The 23,130-nt window shown below is 39.8% G+C and overlaps 1 protein-coding gene across 7 annotated transcripts in view; it reads right to left on the bottom strand.

Moving 5' to 3' along the window:
* Positions 1-23,130, bottom strand: part of Utrn (utrophin) — a 484,152-nt gene that overhangs the window by 238,586 nt on the left and 222,436 nt on the right. For all 7 annotated transcript variants that reach the window (XM_027402009.2, XM_027402014.2, XM_027402008.2 and 4 more), the window contains 5 exons: positions 21,465-21,540; positions 18,471-18,676; positions 16,005-16,122; positions 11,879-12,084; positions 9,467-9,621 (listed from right to left, as the gene is read on the bottom strand). In XM_027402009.2, the coding sequence (XP_027257810.1) occupies positions 9,467-9,621; positions 11,879-12,084; positions 16,005-16,122; positions 18,471-18,676; positions 21,465-21,540 (761 nt within the window). The remainder of the gene's footprint in view (positions 1-9,466; positions 9,622-11,878; positions 12,085-16,004; positions 16,123-18,470; positions 18,677-21,464; positions 21,541-23,130) is intronic.

The raw sequence follows: 23,130 nt of genomic DNA, 5'->3' as shown, positions 1-23,130 counted from the left end.
GGATTTTCTAAAATATGAACTCTTAGCTTTCACATGGTATCTGTAATAAAACTTACTGTGCTAGTCTATAAAATAAGCCGATAGCCATTTTGTAACATAAAATATGGCCACCCACATGGCAGGCTTTTGAAAATGTCACTTAAAAGATGTTAGGCAATATTTGATATTTTCAGCTATAAAATGTAATATGCTGTTCAATGAAGGGTGTGTATTGCTTATAACTGGTCAAAGAGAATATTCTTACAAATATGGGTCTTTTTTACAAAATGCTAAAGGAGTCTTTAGGAAAGTCTCCTAAAGTTGTATGTTGCTAATTTTGATGTTTTAAAAGGTGACCTCTACAGTGGTGTAAGATTTAAATGTATTTATCTCTTTCTGAGTAGAAAATGGTAGCACTAGTCTGAGTGGCAGGTAGAAAACATAGAGTGAAGTGATTTCTTAGGATTTTATTCCCTTGAAAACAAAATTAACATTTTTTTTCTGAAATATATACTAACACATACTGTGGGGGAACAGCATTCAAGTGAACAGTGGGTATTGCTGAAATACCTTGTGGTCCTCTGGTGACCAGTTCTTGCTACATAGAGACTGGGTCTTTACCAAGACATTTAAAAATTCATTCCATGGGACTTGAGGAGACTGTGTGCTAAGATACTAACACTAGACCACTCAAACGGCTGAAGAGCTCCTGTCTTCAACTTGTGATGCATAGTAAACACATCAGAGCAGCTACCTCCTCCTAGGGCTGCTATTGCCAACAACGATGGATGGATGGATGGATGGATGGATGGATGGATGGATGGATGGATGGATGGAAAGAAGGGAGGAAGGGAAGAAGGAAAGAGACAGGAGGGAGGGAGGGAGGGAGGAGGGAGGGAGGGAGGGAGGGAGGGAGGGAGGGAGGGAGGGAGGGAGGAAAGAGATGAACCACCCAGACATTTATTTCCATGAGAGGCTGTGTCTCTCCATGTCTTCTTTATTTAGTTACTTGTTTATTTAAATTAGATCTCTGCTCATGTTTGTCTTCATTAATCAACCAACATCATACCATTCCATACCTTTCCCAACATGCTTCAGTCTACCTTCCAAAGGCATCTTCCCTCAAGCCCCGGAGCTCCTACTGTACAATCAGCCAGCTGCCCTGTCCTCAGTCTCCTCAGGTCAAGCCCTCACCTAGCCTTCACTGAAACTGGAATCCTGAACCCCAAAATTACCATGCCTTCAATTCTTCCCTATTCTTGTTCAATCTGGCTGTCCCTGCACATAGCAAACTTCTCTTAAATTCATTTCTATAAATTGTTTAAACTTTCTCACCTCCATATTGTTTTCCTCCCCAAACCTACAGTGCCGCCCAGTTCAGTGAACAATATCTGTTATAAAATTCAACCTTTTATTATTCCCACTGTATCAAACCAGATCGCTAACCCACCAAAGCAATGTCCAAAGCACGGGTGGAGTCTACAATATCCATGGCTGGATCCCAACAGCCAACAATGTCACCATTTCTAAACTCGGCCCAGCAATCACTTCCTTTCTGCTCTTCACAATTATTCTTTCTACCCCAGGGCATTATTCACAAAGTGAGACCTACAGAGATTAAATTTTAATCAATATAAAGTGTCAGCCCCATACTCATCACTCCAATAGCTTCCTGTTGCACTCATGTCACCACTCCAATAGCTTCCTGTTACACTCATGTCACCACTCCAATAGTTTCCTGTTACACCATGTCACCACTCCAATAGCTTCCGTTTGCACTTGTCATCGGAACTCCCATGCTTTACAAAGTTCATATCTGGCCTCTGCTCCCCTCTCAGCTGATATCTCAGGCCCAATGACTTTTACAGGTGCTGTTTATTCTGGAACTTACTTCAGTTCTTCTTAACTCCAAGAAGTACTTCTGATGTTTGCTTTCTTATGTTTACCCAAAGTTCCTAAGTCCTGTTTTTACACTGCACTGCTGATTTTTTTTTTTTACAGCTCCCAAACAACCTCCTATAATTATTGAGTGTCCCCCTGCCCCAGCTTCTCCCATACTACATGGTTTCCCTTACAAAATGTAAGCTTTTTAGAGGCAGGTACACGTATAGTTAAGGTTGATGCTTTGGGACTCTCATAGAGCCTGGCCAGCTAGAGGCTAATGAATTGTTCTTTAGTTAAATGATTAATTTACTGAAGGAATAAAAAAACAAATGAAGGAAAAGACAAGACTGTGCCTATTAGCCCTCTAATGTATTTGATACAGAGCTGAGAAAAATGTCTGCATGTAAGAGCCTGATTCGAACTGAACATTCTCAGCATGCAACATGAAACATTTGTTTTCTCAAGGGCAGAAAAAAATAATACATGGAATATTAAATAACAAAAATATAGAAGAGTATAACTTTTATACTTCTGTTAATCTTAGTGACAGACACAAAAGAAAGAGACTAAAAACTAAAGGTGACAATCAGGGAAAGAAGTTACCTTCCAAGATGATCAAACAAGTCCACTGACCCTAACCTCTGAACCTCATACAGATGAATAGCTTGGGAGGGAAAAGACAACCTGCACTTAAGAGTGACAGTTGCTCATTTTAAGAGCTCAGTGGTTGAGCCTGGCCAAAGTCTGGAATAAGTGGTAATCCATTATATTTTTCATTGACCAATCTTAAAAGGTATTGACCAAACTGAAGAATGAGCCATGCTTAAGAAGAACACAGCATTCTTACTTAATTCACAGAGATGATAAGCAAGCACTAACTGAGAAAGGGAAATGAAAGCAAAGCTTTGAGGTATACAACAAAACACACTGGGAAAGCGACCCTGATCCAGGGGCTAACAAATTCAATCTTTCTCTTCCCAAGAAGTCTCATGTGTTCCATGCTGCCTCTCACTCTCTGTGTAAAGGAGGATGTCCTTGATCCTTTAACCTCCCTGTCCCTATGTCTTGACTGCTAAGATTACAAGTGATGGCTGTCATACCCAGTTACTGCAGCACTTGGGAATCGAACCAAGGGATTTATGCACACTAGGCAAGCCCTCTACCAAATAAACTATATCCCCAGTCTATAGACTCAATCTTCAGAGGTCACAAAACTTCTACCAACCCATGAAAACTACATTCAGTTCATGAGTGTTACTGAGAAAAGACAATATCCTCTCAAAAGAATAAAAAAAAAGAAAAGTTATTCCATTCATCAATTTGAACTGCATGTGGGCTCCCCATCAAATAGCAGTCTACTCTTTTCTTCCCAGAATAGTGCACAAAGAACTTAATACAACATAAATTAAGCAAGTATGATGATTTCACAAACCAAGATAATTGGATTTTTAAAGAAGTTTCATCTACTAATAAAGACTGAGTGTATCGCTAATGCATCCATTAAAGCAGCTAATCCAACATTTTATCAGCAGAGACCATTGAGAATGACAAACAAGCAGCTACACACTCCACTTTCTGCACATCAGCCACACAAAGCTCTGCAAAGTGTGATGGCTTACAAGGAAGACTTGGCAGCATGGTGACCATCTGAGCCACCTTTTGTGGGGCATGGGCCAGGCACCAAGAATGCTTATATGTGACGCTATATCTCACAGTGGTCCTACGCATCAGACAGATTCTCTGCTTTGGAACCGGGGTAAGTGACACTCAGTGAGATGACATAACCTGCTCAGGGTTCACACAGATGGTAGACACATATGGTGGGACTTTAACCAAGGACTGTCAGATACCTCACACCGGGCTCTCTGCTCTCCCTGTACCATCCTGGAAATGCCTTAAAATAGGCAGAGGAGAACAGGACCTTGTGGGGAAAGGACAAGGAGAAATTCCATAATTAGTGACTCTTGAGAAGCCATAGCATACAGCTACAGCACGTGATTTCCTTTATAATCTTTCAGCATGGATAATTCTATCTATATACATAAACACATATATATATATATGGATATATATATATCCATACCCATATACATACCTACTTGTATGTGTATATGTATATATGTTATTTTATCTATGCAGAGCCTAAACATAGTAACCATTCAGACCCAAATCAGGCATTCACACTGCAGAATTGGCTATAAATTACCTTTTGCCAAACCAAACACAAAATGCTCTAAAAGCTAACAAACATTAGAACAACGTGATGCCACATTGCAAAATTCTGTTTCATTTTTTAAAAACTACTTAACACGTTATATAATTTAACTTCAGGTTTCATGTATAAGGTGCATAAGAAGTTTTATTAGTTAATTACAGTGCTGGAATAGTAGAAGGCCTCAAACAAGGCTACACTCTCTAACTTTACCAGGAAAATTGGAAACATAAGTTTCATATCATGTTTAGATTTGAGCATCATCTCCTCTATCTATCACTATGTGTCGCCAAGTTCAAACCACTTGTTCCCCAAGCATTTTATATAAAGGATACTTAACTTTGTGCAAACACATTTCAACTGTCTAAACTTGCAATAAAAAATAGGTAACATTAAAAAGCAAAGGAAAAAAAACTGAGAAATCAGGCACTAGGGAAATGTCTGGAGATCTACAAAGATGACACCAGCTAACAATCTAAGCAACAGAGGGGAGGCTACCTTAAATGCCCACCCCTGATAATGAGATTGATGACTGACTTATATGCCATCCTATAGCCTTCATCCAGCAGCTGGTGGAAGTAGAAGAAGACTGAACTGGAATCCAGATGCAGAGAAGGATAAGTGAAGAGCAAAGAGGTCCATACTGATGATGGGGAATGTACTGTGTATGTTTATCTTATTGACTGTCAAATAAAATACTGTTTGGCCAATGAGGCAGCAAGTTAGACGGGATTAGGAGTCAAAGAGGATTCTGGGATATGTAGTAGATAAGTGGTGATCCAGGCAGGAAGTGACATAGAAAAGAGACAAATATCTAAGCAAGCAAACAGGAAGTGGCCCCTTTTCCCATTCGCTTCCTCCAGCGGCAGGATGTGAGCCACCGGAAAGGAGGGACGCCAATAAGGCGTCCGATAAGATAAGTCTTATAACATATATAGATTTATGATAATTAAGACTGAGCTAGCAGATGAGAAGTCCTAGTCATTGGCCAAGCAGCTTTGAACGTAATACAAGTTTCTGTGTATTCATTTGGGTCCTAACTCAGGCGGGCAGCTGGCATAAAGCTTACATGTGGCGATGGGGCCCAGGCGGCTTTTGGCAGAAAGATTTATCATAACAGACCAGGCTGGTGAAGCCCACAGAAACAACTGACCTGAACATTGGGGAATTCTTGGTCCCCAGACTGATAGCTGGGATACCAGCATGGGACTGATCCAGACCCCAGGAACATGGGTTTCATTGAGGAAACCTCAGAAATCTATGGGACCTTCTGTAGTAGTTCAATACTTATCCCTAACAGAGATGTGGACTTTGAGAGCCCATTCCACATAGAGAAATACTCTCTGAGCCAAGACACATGGGGGTGGGCCTAGGCCCTATCCCAAAGGATATGAGAGACTCTGATGACACCCTATGGAAGGCCCAGGGGAGCAGAAAGGAAATGTGATAGGTAGGGTTTTAGTTGAGAGGGGGGTGGTAGGGGAGGACGGGAGGGAGAAGGGAACTGGGATTGTCATGTAAAACAATCTTGTTTCTAATTCAAATTAAAAAATCTGGAAAAAAAGCTAATAATTTTTGTGCATTAGAAAAAGGATGTATCTATATTACAGATTACCTTCAGGGAGGCTAGGGGAAGCAATCAAATATACTAATATTTAGCCTGGCATTGGTGGCACACACCTTTAATCCCAGCACTCAGGAAGCAGAGACAGGAGGATCTATGTGATTTCGAGGCCAGTCTGGTCTACAGAGCCTGTGCCAGGACAGGCTCCAAAACAATACAGAGAAACCCTGTCTCGAAAAACCAACAAAACAAAAAACAAACAAACAAACAAACCATACTAATATTTATGCGACTACGAGGAAGCCATTCACACTGAGCTATATAAAGACTATAATAAACACCCTCAGATCAAAAGACAGCTTTCTGTTATCAGGGCTGTTTGGGATTATGATATTGAACATAAAAGCAATGAGGACCTTTACATGGGCTGATCAATTTTGATCCATACCAAACATCTCCACTGAAAGCTGATATTAATATCAGTGGCATTACAGCCACTGACATTGTTGCATGGTAAGTATAATGCCTCTCACCTAAGCAGAATTCTGCTGACAATGATGTATATTCAAAATACAGCTGTGAAGTGAGAAGAAGTGATGACAAAGGCCTGCTGGGGGGGCCATCAGAGTGGCACCGTCCTGTGCTAGAGATTGCTATATTATTCACAGAAGCTCCCATATCTTTAGTCTCATCTGCTCTCTACACACAGCACAGATAAGAACCAGTAAATAGAATCACAGAGAGATCTGAAGAGTAAGTGCACAGTGCCAGAGTTCACTAGCAACAGCTGACATTCTGATAACAAAGAAGAAACATTAAACTCTTGAGAAAGAAAGAGCCTGACCATGTAGGCAAAAAGAGCCAGAATTCTAATCCCATCTATGCTTGACAACCTGTGTGACCCTGGGGAACGATTTACCATCTCTGTGCTTCCATTGACAGTCAATGCAATGCTGATGAGGACACTTCTGGTCTCTTAAGACCACTGGGAGACTTACAGGAGAGCGGTGTAAAGTGCTTACCTCAGAGAAGGACAAGGGGAAGCCACTCTGATCTACACACTAAAACCACAACAGACACAAGAGTCCGCAGGTCGTTAAGATTACCACCCATGCTTCAGACTTCAGAGCATGGATAATATCGCCAGCCTTCAGTCTTAACGAAATATCATTTGTCTGTTCTGAATGACTTTGAACATAGCATTCAACTTCACTGAACTTGGGAATGTGAGGTTAGACCATGGGTTCTCAACGGAGGTGTTAAGTGGATCTACCCTCCCTGTCCCCAAAGTAGGGGTAGAACAACTTCCTCCTGTTTCTGTGTTACTCTAAAGCTTAAGCACATGGGAGGCAAGCAACACACTCTATTAATAAAGCTTCAAGGCTGATGAAGGAAGACTGGTCCTAGCCTGAGCAACACTGCAAGTTCAACTACTCCAAAGTAATTCATTAACAAATTAATGAAAATTTCAGAGGGGTGAGTGGGGGTGCAGGAAGACTAAAAGCTTCTTGTGGAAGATAATTTTTAAAGTTGAGAAACCCTGGCCTAAAGTGTTTGTGGAACTTCTCAGTTTGTCTTTATAACAACAATGTCAAGAACACAAAAGAAGATGAATACAACCTTATACCTTACTTGAGAAAGTAAGAAATGGTTTATATATTCCAGAGAGATGTTTATTTAGGATAGTTAAAGACTGGAAACACACATAATTTCAATATAGAAATTGAAATATAGAATATAGCAATATAGAAATATAGCTGTCACTAATGATGGACCTCCAAAGCCAGTTTTGCTCTATTTTCCCAACTGTATAAATAACATTATCTAAACCATGTCTAAATAGTAATATAATTTTTTATTTCTAAAATAATACAGAAAGAGATTAAGTAAAGCAAGATCTTGCAATTACAACAAAACTGGGGCTCCGTGGCCACCTACACTTTGATGAATGAAAGATCACCTTGGAATCTAATTCATTTTTAATTGCCTCTTCCATCTAATTTAACTGTGGCTATGAGCTATCTGAAGATATTTACAAAGCAAAGGCAAGAAAAGCCTTAAACAAAGCAGACTACACATTTCAAAGTGAGCAGTCAATTTTTTTTTGGGGGGGGGGCGGGCAGGGAGAGCTTGTTTACAATAAAAACAAAGATGTTTCTTACTCATGAATTTCTGGTCATAGATAAAACAGCTTTAAAGATTATCTCACTCACTGCTGTTTTTAGGTCACCTTCCTCCCTATCTGAGTTACGGGATCTATCCAAACAATATGTCATGACATAAGAACACTATGCTGCTAAAAATAACAAGGTTACAGCCATTGAGTTTTAACTTTTGGCAGTTGTGTGTTTGTTGAGGTATCTGTCCTGAACCTACTAGCACACATGAATGCTCATGCTCTCCCCTCGTAATCTTCTTCATGGAGTTTGTAAAACCACTTTAAAGAATCCAACAAAAAGTAACATCTAGAAGTCCAACAAAGTATCTTAGGGCTTTCTGCCAAGCCTACCAATTTCCAGAACACACATGGTAGATAAAGAGAACCAACTTCTCCACGCTGTGCTCTGACCTCTACACCAGTGCTTAGCACCCAGGAGTACACATACACATGCACACCACACACAGAGACATGCACACACAAACACACACACACACACACACACACACACACACACACACACACACACACACACACACACACTGTAAAACAAATCTAGAGACAAAAATCCTTCCATGAGCACATCCCACATAGAGGAATACTCCTTGAGCCTAGACACATGGAATGGGCCTAGGCCCTATCCCAAAGGATATGACAGACTCTGAAGACTCCCTATGGAAGGCCTCACCTTCCCTGGGGAGCAGAATGGGTATGGGATAGGTAGAGTGTTAGTTGGGGGAGGGGGACAGGGAAGGAAGGGAGGGGACAGGGAACTGGAATTGACATGTAAAACAATCTTGTTTCTAATTCAAATAAAAAAATTAAAAAAAAATTCTTCCATGTTACCATTAAATTATTGGAATTATTATATCACAAAGCATTCTGTTATAAACTTCATCCACTGCAAAATAAGCATGGCTTGATATCAAAATCATTTTCAGGAAGTCACAATGGCTTGGAAAAGATGTTTGGGAAGCTACAATTTCACTTATATAGAGGCACTGCCAGTGCACTGTATGAAATACATACTTTTTAACTGACAGTGAACATCAGCATTCAATCTGAAAAAATGCTAACTACTGCTTATGCTTTCTCAAAGCCTACAAGATGAAGTGACCAAAAACCTTATAAACGCATGTGTTGTTTCAGGTTGTTTGTTCCAGACATACTGACACAATGACAGTGGCAGGGAGAAAAGATAATAAATTAACCAAAACTCTACACATAGATTATTTTGGAGGTCAGATAGTATGATAATGCCATAGTATCTGCTTCTAATTTGAGGATACCCCAGCCAGATATCACACACTATTATAGTAACAATCAATACTAATATTACCCTGAAATAGTTACAACTATCTGTGTTCCATACCAGAGAACTACAAAATGTATTCTAAATAATACAAAAAGGCATAAGAAAACATTAAAAAATTACTAGCAAGGTTAACTTAAAGAAAGAAATGCATTGTATAGTTTCAAGAACATATACAAATACACACTCTGCACAAAGTATAATAATGTGTACTTTGTTCAACACAATTTAAAAGTAGAAAAAAAATAATAAAATACATCTAGTATTAACATATTTAGCCTGTTTCCATGAGAAAGACAAGGAAATTGGATTCTCCAGTAGTCAATGCACATGTTTCAGCCCAGACTTTCAAGTTACCTTTGTTTGAGATTGATCCATGATGTTTTCAAGTACTCGGTGGTTTCTTTCACATTCCTTGTGTCATCATTACTGTATTCTTCCAGAATTTTCTGCAGGACGTTATCAAATGCCATGATAACACCATCGCCAGAACCCAGTTCTTGAAGCAGCAGCTAAGTTGTAAATTGAGGCATAGCTGTTAGAACTGGTCACTCAGAAACACCACAGTACTACCCACCCCTGGTGTTCCTGAGAAGTTTTAGCATATTTTAGACACAGAAATCACTAAAAGAAAGCAAGTAAGAGGAAAAACCCTCATTGAATCAAAGTAATTCTGGAAAGAAAGAAAGAAAGAAAGAAAGAAAGAAGGGAGGGAGGGAGGGAGGAGGGAGGGAGGGAGGGAGGGAGGGAGGGAGGGAAGGAAGGAAGGAAGGAAGGAAGGAAGGAAGGAAGGAAGGAAGGAAGGAAGGAAGGAAGGAAGGAAGGAAGGAAATGCCTGCCAGAGGAGAGGCAGAGAGATGGCTCAAAACACACTGCTCTTGAAGAAGACCTAAGTTTGGTTCCTAGCACCCACACTGGGTCAGCTCAAAACTGCCTGGAGCTCCAGCTTCAGGTGGTGGACATTCTCTTCTGACCTCCACAGCCAGCTGCACTCATGTGCACATGTCCAACACACTTTTACACATACTTAAGAAAATAATTAAAATAAATCTTTAAAAGAGGAACTGCCTGAGAAATCAAGTGCATAGTGGGTGATGGTAAAAGATGGCCCATTTGACTCAAGCCATTTGACCTTTTCATTCTTTTTGCTGTATATCTGATTCTCACAAGACATGAATCATATTAGAATGCACTGAGTTCTTCAACACGTGCTTGGAGACATGTCAAAAACTATCATGGTGGAAATTGTCTGCCCTTACTTCTGAATCACTCTGCCTCTTACCCCTGGATCATTCTGCCCCTTACCCCTGGATCACTCTAAGTGTTTGCAAACCTAACAGTTAGAATGGATCGAGATTTGTTAGGCATTTGCCTAAATGTCACCACAGATGCTCAGTATATTATTGGCACCAGCCCCTTCACAGTTTCTCAACCCTGGATATTTTCATGAAATCCAAATGACAGCTGAATGTGTCTGTAATGCTTTTCATAGCAATTGTGAAAATAAAAAAAAAAAAATCCACCTTAAGGTTTCAGAAGAAACATATGCATATTGTTCATCTGAGTAGCAGAGAATCAGTGCATAGCACTTGTGAAGACTGCCCCCAAACCCTTCCCCTCCATGAATAACAATTCTACACTTCCCCCCTTAGATTAAATGGCATAGTGTGTGTACAAAAAACTGTGCATATCCTCCAGTATACTACAAATCCCCTGTAAGTTACTTATATTACTTAAAACAGTGTTCCCAACCTGTGGTTTGTGACCACTTAGGGGGTCTAATGACCCTTTCACGGGGTTACATATCAGACATTTACATTACAATTCATAACAGTAGCAAAATTACAGTTATGAAATAGCAATGAAAATAATTTTATGCCGGGGGGAGGGGGGGCAGTCACCAGAGCATGAGAAACTGTATTAAAGGGTCACAGCATTAGGAAGGTTGAGAGCCACTGGCTTAAACCAACATCAATGCTTCATAAGTAGTTGACATATTGCTGTGTTCACAGAATAATGGCAGCTAACAAAAAACTTATATGTGTTCAGTTTAAAATCTGTAGACATGGATGGATATTGAAGATGTGAAGGCCAACTGCATTCTGGGTGTGAGGATGGGAACACTGGTGACAGCTTTTTTAATTAGATTCCTCAAGTCACATGTACAGAAGCTTTGCTATTACTTTGGAGCAATTGACAAGAGTCATAAACACACAGAACAATTCAGAAACAGGCCAGTTGGATTTTAAATTATACCCATGAGGAGTGCTCATATGTAGAGATTTAAAGCATTATCTGCAGATTTTCGACTTGCTTCCCACATTATTTAGATTACTATATTCTGCTTAAATATACATTTTCATTTCAAGCTATCTGAAGGGAAAATACAATGTTACTCCAAGTATAACCATAAGTACAACTCAAGAAATATTCTGTGATTATAGAAGGAATTTTTAAATAACATGCTTTAAACCGTAATTGTTCAATATTATCAACACTATAATGAAGTTGATCACAAAGTTCACCATTAACTGTTGCTACTGATAAAACAGACATTAGAGAAACCACGCTTACTTATGATCTGACTTGCACACTACAGAAATACTCAAATGGAGGTCAAGATAACAAACACTTTGTGAGCCAATCCCTATACATTTCAGCATGTATGTCTAAGAATGTAAGAAAATGTGAGAGTCCCTATATAATTAACAATATAAAAGAAGAAAACCCAACAAATGACACCACCAAAAACTATCCAATGAGTCTTACTTGATTATCGGAGACTTGTTTGCTAAGTGGGTCACGCCGGGCCTGCTGAAGCATGTAGAATCGAGCCTCATATTTCCTCATGAGCTCTTCGGTCTCTTCTCTATGGTCATCCCACTGCAGGCTGTCCACCACCATGTCCTCCAGTTGCTGCCTCCTCAGCTCCACCCCGTGCTGTGTGCTCTCCCACTGGGTCTTCACCTTTTCCACTGGGGAGCAGGATAAAAAGAAACCCTCAATAGTGACTTTCAGGGATAGGGAAACACCTGTTCCTAAATTTGTCATAAATAGGTCTAGAAGCAGAAAGAAGGTTCATCTTAAAGGGGCTCTAATGTGTGTTTGCCACAATTTTATATATAGATATATATGTATGCATATGTATATATATATATAATAATGTATTATTATATATTATATAGTTAATAATGCTATTTAACTATATATGTAGGGGCTGGGGAGTTGGCTCAGCAGGTACATGCAATGTGTAATAATAATGTATATATATATATATATATATATATATATATATATATGGCTTTTTAACCCATGTTGGCTCTAACTTGAGATTCACTGACTCAGCTTCCTGAGTGCTGAGATTATCAGCACAAGCCACCATGCCCAGCTCACCAATTTTCCTTCCTTCCATGTTTCACACACATGTAACCACTTTACCACTTACATCTACAGCTCTTCTAAATTGCTTTATCTATGTAAGTCAGATCCTTCCTGTGTTTCCCAGTCTAGCCTTAAACTGGCAACTCCCCTGCGTAGGTATCTCAAGTTGCTTGGTTTACATGCAGACCTATGACACCTCATGCAGATATATTTCTAAAACTATTGGGGGGAGACCTTGAATACCATTAATATTAAATATGTTAATAATTTAATAAAAATGTTTGCTGAATTAATAAAAATTAAAGACAATTTCCTAGTTTATATAGTCACAGACTCTGGTCTGACAAAGACAAAACCTAATGGTGCTATACCATAATCCTTCACCATAGAGACAGTCCCCATCTGCCTTCAATGGAGAGTCTCTCAGACAAAGAACACTTTTTACATTTGCACTACTCTGGCATGAGGCCTTTCTGACAGGCAATATTTTTATATTTTCTAGTCCAACAGGAATACTGAGAATGAAGAAATTGCAAGTTCTGCATACCTATGAGTTCACAGCTATAAAACTTCATCCTGGCTTCACCTTCTTCCCCTCCACTATTCTCTTCCTTCTCTCACTCCTGTTTTCCCCGGATCTCTACAACTTTTTTCCTTACCTTCTCTCCTTTCCCTCCCTAACACTTTCTTCTCTCCTCTGTGTTTTATTTTTAAATCATGGACTTAAAAAAAGAAAGATCTACAGAAATGTATACATTTGGTTTGTTAATACAGGGAAAGCTCATGATGGTGGGCTGAAATATCAATGAATAACAGTTCTACAGATGGCAAACACCAGGCTCTGGATGTCAGGCAACCTCAAGGGTGAAGATCAAGCCCAAGAAAAACTTAACTATGAGACAAGACTCCCAGCCAAGAGCTGGAGTGACAGCTTAGCAGCTGCTGTTCCTGCAAAGACCCAGGTTCAGTTCCCAAAACCTGCAAGGAGGCTCCCAACCATCTCTTACTCCTTTTAGGAAATCCAATGCCTGACTCTGTCCTCCATGGGCTCCAGCATATATTTGGTGCACATATTTACATGCTGTATATACTTACATGCATGCAAAACACTCATAATAACTTAAAAATAATAAAAGATTATGGTTTAGTTACAGTGGAATATTCTGGTATAATTCTTACAATAGTATACAGTTACTGTAAGTCATAAAGCTATCAACTTACAGTTGTTCAGAAAGCTGAAAGACTTTCATGTCATAAATTCTATTAAACTGTTCAATGGGTCATAATTTTTAGATATTATCCAATGAGAGTCAATGTTGTTAAGCTGTTTTAATAATGTAAAGAAATTGCTGAAGGTTTTAAGGGAAGGGAAGATAAGCTATGATGACACTCTAGTTCTCAGTTTAAAACCCAAATAGGGTACCTATTGCCAATTCTATTACTGATGCAGCTCATTGATTTGAACAAATACAAGTTAAAGTATCAAACAAATTATCTTATTCATTGTAAATGATGAACACAACTCATTATTAGTGACATACAAGCTGATAAGGGCACTTTATGTGCAATAAGTAACGATGAAGACTAATTAGTTGAGGGAAGGGAAAGGGAAGGAGAACAGAAGAAAGAAGGAAAGGAGGAGGAGATAGAGACCAGAGACAGAAATAAGTAGGAGAGAGAAGATGTTCAGGAGATGGAAAACTCTGCTGCAAAAAAAAAAAGATAAACAATAATAATAATAATTAAAGTTGGGTTGTAGCTCAGCCAAGAGAGTGTTTTCCTAGTGTGCAGAAAGTCCTAGGCGCACGCAGCAGCACTGTGTGAGCTTGACAAAGTGATGCCAGCCAGCAGTCCAAGTGCTCAGGAAGTGGAGGCAGCATGACTATAAATTCAAGTCTGAAGCCAATCTATGCCTTTAAAAAATCTATTAAAATAAATCCCAGTTAGATGATGATCGGAAAGCAAAATGGAATGCTTCTGGCAATGGTTTGGTGCTGGGGAGAGAGAACTCCCACCAAGAGAGGGAGGGAGGGTCACTTCAGAGTCCCCCATTGTACAAGTTCCACAATCAATCAATTAACAAAATCAGGAAGATTGAAGCAAAATGTCTCTTGGTTTAGAAATAAATCATTGCCATCAGTTGCTGCAAGTTTCCATCATCTCCTTTAGTAAGCACACTGCTCCATTTACTTTGAAAGCAAAAAACATCTATTGAGCCTATAGCTGACTTCCCTCCCTCAGGAAAAACTCAACTTTATTTGCCCAGTTTATATTCTCACACATATATACTGAGTTCCTCGAGGTCCTCGTCACACCTAATTGGAGGACCCAAAGCCAGAAAGAAGAGGATCCACAGTCTGTGCATGGAAGAAAATGAAAGCAGCCAAGAGATCTACAGTGGAATCAATGGAGAATGAGGCTGAAGCGGGAGTGAAAGATAGGAAACACAGTCCACTGGGGAACACAAGTAGGTGGGAATGCTTGACAAAGTGTGTGTGTGTGTGTGTGTGTGTGTGTGTGTGTGTGTGTGTGTGTGTGAGAGAGAGAGAGAGAGACAGAGAGAGAGAGAGAGAGAGAGACAGAGACAGAGAGACAGAGACAGACAGAGAGACAGAGAGAGATAGAGAGAGACAGAGAGACAGAGAGACAGAGACAGAGACAGACAGAGAGAGACACAGACACAGAGACAGAGACAGAGACAGAGACAGAGACAGAGACAGAGACAGAGACAGAGACAGAGAAAGACCAGCTGCTGAGAAATTTCACCTGTGGAGAAGACAGCAAAATTGAAACAAACAAACAAACAAAAAAGACAAATATGAATAAAAATGGCTCGAAGTGTCAGGAGGTTTAAACAATGATCCAGAGGAGGCAGGAATCTGCAGGGGACAGGGGCTGAGGAAAAAGAATATGATAGCCACCAGACTCCATTCCTGAGAATCCAGACCTGGTTCTGTGTGCTACACAAATATAGGATCCTTAACTCAACCACTAACTCCAAACAAGGACATTTGTTTCATTTCATACGTTCATTTTATTGGCTGTTTAATTTTCCCTTTAACTAAGGCAGCCTCACACGAGAGCCAATCACAAAGCAGGTATGGAGTGAATTCTGAGGTGAATTTAGAAGAATTGATGACACCCAATTTCAGTGAGTGGAGAGAAATGGCAAAATGGATTTGTGTGACTACACATTTGGCCAGTTTTGGTCCATTCGATGTAAAAAAACAAACAAAAAAAAAAAACAAAAAAACAAAACAAAACAAAACAAAACAAAAAAACAACCTAAGAGAAAAAAATCAAATGTATAACAGTTCAGCAGGGAGGTGTGCAGGTATGCCGAGGCTTTCAAAAAATTATGAGAGAGAAAGAAAAAACAGCATTTCCTCCTAAATGAAGAGTAGCAATTACCAATTACAATTTCTAATAGAATGTTCCGAAGATGAGTGTATGTGAACATTAAGGAAAGTGGCTGATAATCTACACGATATATAGACTTTTTTAAAAAACTCACATTTTTCTGTAATTGCTGTTCTCACATCTGAACTGGAAGCTTTGTTTTTCAAATTTTGTGCCAATGTAAACACAAAATCAAGCTGAGGATGACGCTGTTCCAAATCAGTCTTTGTGATCTGTGAAGAGACAAGGTGCAGGGGGGTTAATGCATCATACAGCAAGACCCTAACTGAGTAAACGGGTTTGGTCGTAGGGATTGTTTGTTTTCTTCCTCTAAGAGGCAATGAAACATCAGCAATGTAGCAGAAGAGCCAGTGATCTGGAGTCGGAAGCCTTGGGTTCAAATCTCAGGTCTTCCAGTAACCGACAGAGTAACTGGGAGAGGCATCCGCCCCCTCCATGTTGCCTCGAGCTCAGTTACATCAAATCTAAGGAAATTAAATCAAAGAACTCTCCCTGAAAATGCTCTGAAAACATCAGCATTCATTGTTGCTGACCCCTTGTGTACCTGTTCTAGATCAGATATGAACACACATAAGGATCCCCTAGAACAGCAGTTCTCAACCTGTGGGTCATGACCCCTATGGCAAGCCTCTGTCTCCAAAAATGTTTATATTACAATTCATAACAGTAGCAAAATATCTATTTTGTTATGAAGTAGTAACAAAAATAATTTTATGACTGGGGGTCACTACAACAGGAGGAACTGTATTAAAGGGTCTCAGCAATAGATAGGTTGAGAATCACTGCCCTATAAGGATGCAAGTAGCATATTAGAAAAGCAATAGCTACAATAACTGCAAATGAACCAACTTAAACATGAATCACCCTTTTTTCATGGACTATGTGTCTTAACTGATAAATAAGACAGGGACTAAGAATTCCAGGAAGAGTCTATTTTAATTACAGAACTAATAAATACTATAAAGATTAGAAACACAATTCACAGTACAGTTTGTCAAATGATTTGCCCAGCCATCTCGCTGTGAGCTCACTAATTCTGTAGATTTCACTCACTCCTACAGGAACAAGCACTTCTAAACGAATAGCTCACACTCCAGTTCTAGATCCCAGGGCATGCTTCTGTGAATGCTGCTGACTTCCTTCCCTCAGCACAACAAATTCAAAGCTAAATTATTCAAATGCTCATTGGAGCTCCATTTTTCTCCCTTTCCATTTCCTCTGCTTGGAAACAGCATCGTCCCAGACCCTCACAAAGGGCTCTTTCCCTTGATTTAAGCATCTCTTGCTTCCCATCCATCCTCACCTTTTACTAAAGCAAAGCATTGTTATCAGCAGTTCCCAGCCACAATTCAGAAAACAAAAAGAAATGGGAAGTGATGCTTGCCATCTGCTTATAGACTCAAGTCCATGGGGCTTGACACAGCTTTGCAAGCCCCTCCAGGAAGAACTAAGTTGCCTTTTCCAAGATATCACTTCCTAACAAAAAACAAACAAAAGACACCTCCTGCACAAATGTTGACCCCAAAGTTTTATATCAAACCCAAGCTATCTGTTACATAGGATGGCATTCATGTTATATCTCAAAATCCCTCCTCTGGTTCCCATGGCTATAGAAGCAGCCTCCCTCCTTGGCTTGGTCCTCTAACAGGTGGCTGGCATGCCCATGACACTTATTGGAACCTGCTTTGTCAGAGAAACATGTCTGCTTGATGTGCTCACCTCTTAAAGCTGTAGTTCTCAACCTTCCTAATGCTGCAAACCTTTTAATACAGCCCCTTATGTTGTGGTAACCCCCAATCATGTTATTATCATTGCTACTTCATAATTGTAATTTTACTACTGTTATGTATCGTAATGTAAATATCTGCTATGTGACCCCTGTGAAAGGGTGGAGTGGTCGTCACCCACATGTTGAGAACCACTGCCTTAGAAACATAAAGTTCTTGGTAACATGGGAATAAATTAGCAACTATGCACCAGATTGTTATGAGATAACACATGTGAAAATAAGAAAATGTTTAACACACCCTAAGCACATAGTAGGCATTAATAATAGCCATTATTTTATTGTGTATTTCTATCTAGAATATTCCTTACAGTGTTGCTCTATGCTCTATAATTGGTAACCTACTAAATATGGAAAAACAGTTTTCCATAGTAGGTGGTCTATGTGCATTAAGAGAAAAAATGCATACACTTATTTACGTATAATAAGAAGACATCCATTTCTAAGATCAGAAATGAAATGAACTCATTACAAAATCAAAAAAAATAAAACATACTTTTAGGAATTATTTTAGAAATTATTCTGTATCACACTGGGCATTAAATGGAAATGCAGCTGATAGTTTTGCTGTGTCCACCTTCACTGCAGTTTTACAATGAGTCTCCAGCTCTATTTAATCAACTTGAGCTAACAGTAGAAAAGTTTTCTCTTTGGAGTTAGTCCTGCTTGGCAGATAAGGGGCATTTTAAAACTTATTTAATCAGAATGTAGGCTAAACAGATGAGATGCAAGGTGAGGGAGTTGCCTTGGCAAGCCTTTACATTCTGCACCTACTTTCATCCGGGAAACCGTCTTATTGATCTCCTCCACGTCTCCCACAGTGACAATGTTGGACTTCAGCATTTGGTCAATCAATACCAGCCAGTCGGCCAGTTCTGTGATGGTTTTATCCAGATCAGCAGGAACTGAGATCTCTGGGGCATGCAGAGGAGTATCCGATGCAGAGGATACTAGCACCACCTTTTGGACGTTGGGGTGAGCTGAAATAAAAGATGTACCCAAACAGAAATAGTCAAAAGGATGGGGTGATTGTGATATGCAAGTTATGACATGAATATATGTGTATTGAAGCAAAAGTTTGTTTCTCTAAGTTCTTATTTTTCATGTTGAAATGGTGTGGCTTGAAATAAGCACATGTATTTGATAACCACAATAACAATACAACATGGAGCCTCATAAAATTCTAGGCCATCAATGATTCACCTTTGATCAATACTAACACAAAGGCAAATCAGTAAATAAACACACACAAAGCATGCTAAAATTAGGAACACTCTTTCATTGGGTGAAGGTATCTTATTTAATATAAAGCCAATTTATTCCTAATCTTTTTGTTCTTTTTCCTTCAACTTTATTTCTCTCCTCCCTCCTTTCTCTCTCTCTCTCTCTCTCTCTCTCTCTCTCTCTCTCTCTCTCTCTCTCTCCTCTCTCTCTCCCTCTCTCCAGCACCCTCCTCCCATCTCCCATCTCACTGAGACACACGGTCTCAAAGTATAGACCTAGCTGGCCTGGTACTCTCTATGTAGACTAGGCTGGCCTCAAACTCATAGAGATCCACCTTCCTCTGCCTCCTGTGACAAAAGTCCTACACTACCACACCTGGACTGCATCTCTCACACTTAGCTAGCCATAATGTGAATATCTATATAAGAATACATGTACGTGCTCACTGACTGACTTATTTATACTTTCATTCCACTGAACCTGTAGACTTCTGAAAACTGTTCTTTACCCAGGCTTAAAAGGAAAATCTTTCTGTGTATAGTGTTTTCCACATCTCTACTTTCTACCTTAGCAGAGATTTCTCAAAGTAGAATTCCTGGATCCCACAACATTTTTAAATTAAAGTATTTAATCTCCTCGCCAAATAGAATTTACATATGCAACAACTAGCTGAATATCCATCTTGCATCTACATCGATAGGGCTCGATCTTGGTGCTCACAAATGCACACCTGTTTCCATTATTTTAATAGATTTATCATTATTAATCACGGTATTTTCATGCTTCTGAAGCAATTGTGGTATATTTAGTAACCATGAGTTTGTTTATTTTCATATCCCCCCTCCTTGTCAATTTGGATGAAAAGATAACCACTTGCCTCAGTGGTGAAAGCAATGCAACTGTCTGGATTTTAGTTGGTTTGATTTTGGGGAGGGATGTTGAGAGGCTACTGGGGCAAGAACTCTAACTTCAGAATAATGAAAATATTTTGAAGCTACACAGAGGTGGAGCTTGCACAACACTGTCAATGAACCAAATGTTCTTGCATTATTTATTTTTAAAAAATGGTTCATTTTACTTTTAACATCCTTTTAAAAGGAAAAAAAACTTATTAAACTAAAACATTGTATAGGGGCTGGAGAGAAGGCTCAGCAGTTAAGAATATGCATTTCTCTTTAGAGAACCCAAGTTCAGTTTCAGCATCTATAGGGAGAGCCCACAATGGTCAGTAGCTCCAGTTCTAGGGAACCTGGCTTCTTCCTGCCTCTTCCGGCACCTGCACTCATATACACACAGCACAGAAACATATACAGACATGTAATTTTAAAACTACAGAATTTTCTTAAAGCAAGAATTTTGTGTAGAAGGAAAGTCACACTGAACTTGGCTTCAGATCACATATCTGTTCTGGGGATGATTGTCGTAAGGAAAACAAACTGCAAACCTAATGCAAAGTGGTTTGGCTGTCAGTTTTTTAGACATCTAAGGATATATACAAAGTTTCCCTGCTCTTTTGTCATAATGATGTTTTTAAAAAGATAAAGTCCTGCAACTGTGCATGGTACAGAAAATCCTTTCTTTATGGTTCTGGAATTAAAGCTGCAATTTTTTTTTTTTTGAATCAACAAAATGTCATTTCAAGTGTGTCAGATATGAATCAGGAAAACCAGCCGGGCCACAGGGATTTCTGATGCAGGGTGCTGGGGAAAATAAAGTAATATAAAATACACACTGAGTCATAAACAAGCTTCGATATCCAGAAGTGAATACATATTTTTTTGAATTCTCAGAAGACAACAGAGAGAAGAATAAACAGGAGGTGGAAGAGATAGAAATGGGAAAGGTGACGGTGGGTAGGAGGCAGCAGGTGGGCAGTGGAATTGAAGGCAGAGGTGGGAGAGGCATGGAGGGCATTGAACAAAACTAAGAAAATCCCCAGCAGCAGCTGGCAAAGGGAAGCGGGTGGCCAGGGTTAATCACAGCTGAAATTTGCCTGGAGACTCACAGATGGCAATCAGAGCAAGGTGGCTAGGAGCGTTTGCAAGGCAGTAGTGACAGTGGCTCTAGGATCTACTTGGGACAGAGATAGAAGGAAATAAACAGTAATCATGAGAAAACACAGAATATTCTCCGAGTCTAAGGGAATAATATTTGCTAGTGCACTGATTCCTGGAAGTTGGAGCTTTCAAAACCCTCACCCTATGATCCAGGACAAATCATACACACCACATACATGTTGTCATAGCAGGTTATACCTGATGACTTGAAAAGCTGCATCTCTCCATTAAATTAACTTCATGTTTTCCACATAGCCCCTCCCCTTAATTCAGCAGGACCATGGCTATCCAGCTAGTTCTTTAGTGCAGGGAAAGAAAAATCTGTTCAACCAAAAAAGTGATGATTTCCCACACTGAGCAACAATATGAATTCAGGATTATGAACAGCAATTGCAGGATTTTTCAATAGTTATTCTAATAGGATGCTCATACTGTAAATGTGTCCATGCTGATACAGATAGTCCCTAAAGAATAAATGGTATCTTACCTGTAATCCTAGTCTGTGAGGCAGAGCAGGGCTCTTGGGTGAGTGTCTTCAGTACGCTAGGCACTTCTCTGCATATCTGTAGCATCAAGCCAAACACAGAGAGAAAATAAAGACAGCCTCTCTTCTAAATGATAGCTCGATCAGTCTTCTCTTGGTTAACACCTAAGCTTGTATCTCTAGTATCTCCACCTTCGATCTCCACAATAATCTCACTGGAGCCCTTACCACCCCGGATATTAAGCTCAAGAATGCCAACCAATCCTCAACTGTGACTCTAAAGCTGTCCTCTCCCCTTGCAACTCAAATCCTGTAACATCTGTGAGTCTGACTTTCTTCCAGCCTCTCTAAGTTTCCTTCACCAGCTCAGTTTTCTGTTCATCCATCGAATGCCCACCATTTCCTATATGGAGTTTTCAGAGGCTAAGGACCCTCCCCCCAATAACATATAACTTCCATTGAGCTCTCTGTCAAGTGGCTACTCAGACACATCCAAATCTCAATTCATAGTCACTATCTTCCCTGAAACGGCCTTTGTAATCTTCTCTCAAGACTCTATCTGATCTTTCTGTATCGATTACTAGGGTGACTCCATCCTTCCCTGCAGGATAGATAGCTATGGGATCTTTCAAATACAAATCTGCTTAAAAACAACAATAGCTGCCATTTTCTTCAAAGTAGAGAATTCTTCTCAAGATAGAGCTCAAATTCCACAGAGCACCACACATGGTCAATGCACCAGGACCTGGTCTCTGGGGTTACTGTTCTAGGACACAGATGTACTTTATTGTGCCTCCTCTAGACCCTTCCATTTGCTGTCTTTCCCCCTGTACAAAGCCCATTCCTTCTTCCCTCACTCATGTTTTATAAGTTAGCCTAGATAAGATCTCCTCCCACAAGCCTTCTTTGGTTACCCCAAAGTGTGCTAAGCATCCCCTATATGTTCCTAGCTTCCATTTTTTTTTCCTGAGACAGGGTTTCTCTGTGTAGCCCTAGCTGTCCTGGAACTAGCTATTGTAGACCAGGCTCACCTGGAACTCACAGAAATCTGCCTGCCTCTGCCTCTGCCTCCCAAGTTCTGGTATTAAAGGCGTGTGCCACCACCGCCCAGCCCTGGCTTCCAAATTTTAATTGCTGGTCTTGTTGTCTTATCCATGACATCCATGACAAACCCACTAAGTGATAGGCAGTATCATTTTTCCTATATTCCTCATTCTTAAAATGGTGCCTTACATGAACCAGGGATGAGGTGAAAATCTACTCATACATAACAGAATCCAGTGAATGAAATACTCCAGAGTAGTTCCTAACATGTGTAAGATTCCCCACACAGTAAGCATTGTTTTGTCTTGCATGTCATAATTCTACAAAGTGGACAATATTAAAATATATGTTAATTCAAAGAGGACGGAGAGAGGAGGACATGAGATAGCAGAAAGATACAGTAAGGGGAAGAATAGAGGAGAGCAAGAAAAGAGATACAATAATAGAGGGAGCTGTTATAGGTTTAAAGAGAAATCTGGCACTAGGGAAATGTCCAGAAATCTACAAGGTTGACCCCAAATAAAAATATAAGCAATAGTAGAGAGGCTACCTTAAATGCCCTTCTCTGATAATGAGATTGATGACTACTTTATACGCCATCCTAGAGACTTCATCCAGTAGCTGA

Source organism: Cricetulus griseus, chromosome 2, assembly GCF_003668045.3.
Source record: "Cricetulus griseus strain 17A/GY chromosome 2, alternate assembly CriGri-PICRH-1.0, whole genome shotgun sequence".
NCBI lineage: Eukaryota > Metazoa > Chordata > Mammalia > Rodentia > Cricetidae > Cricetulus > Cricetulus griseus.
This window is presented reverse-complemented; position numbering and strand designations above follow the sequence as displayed.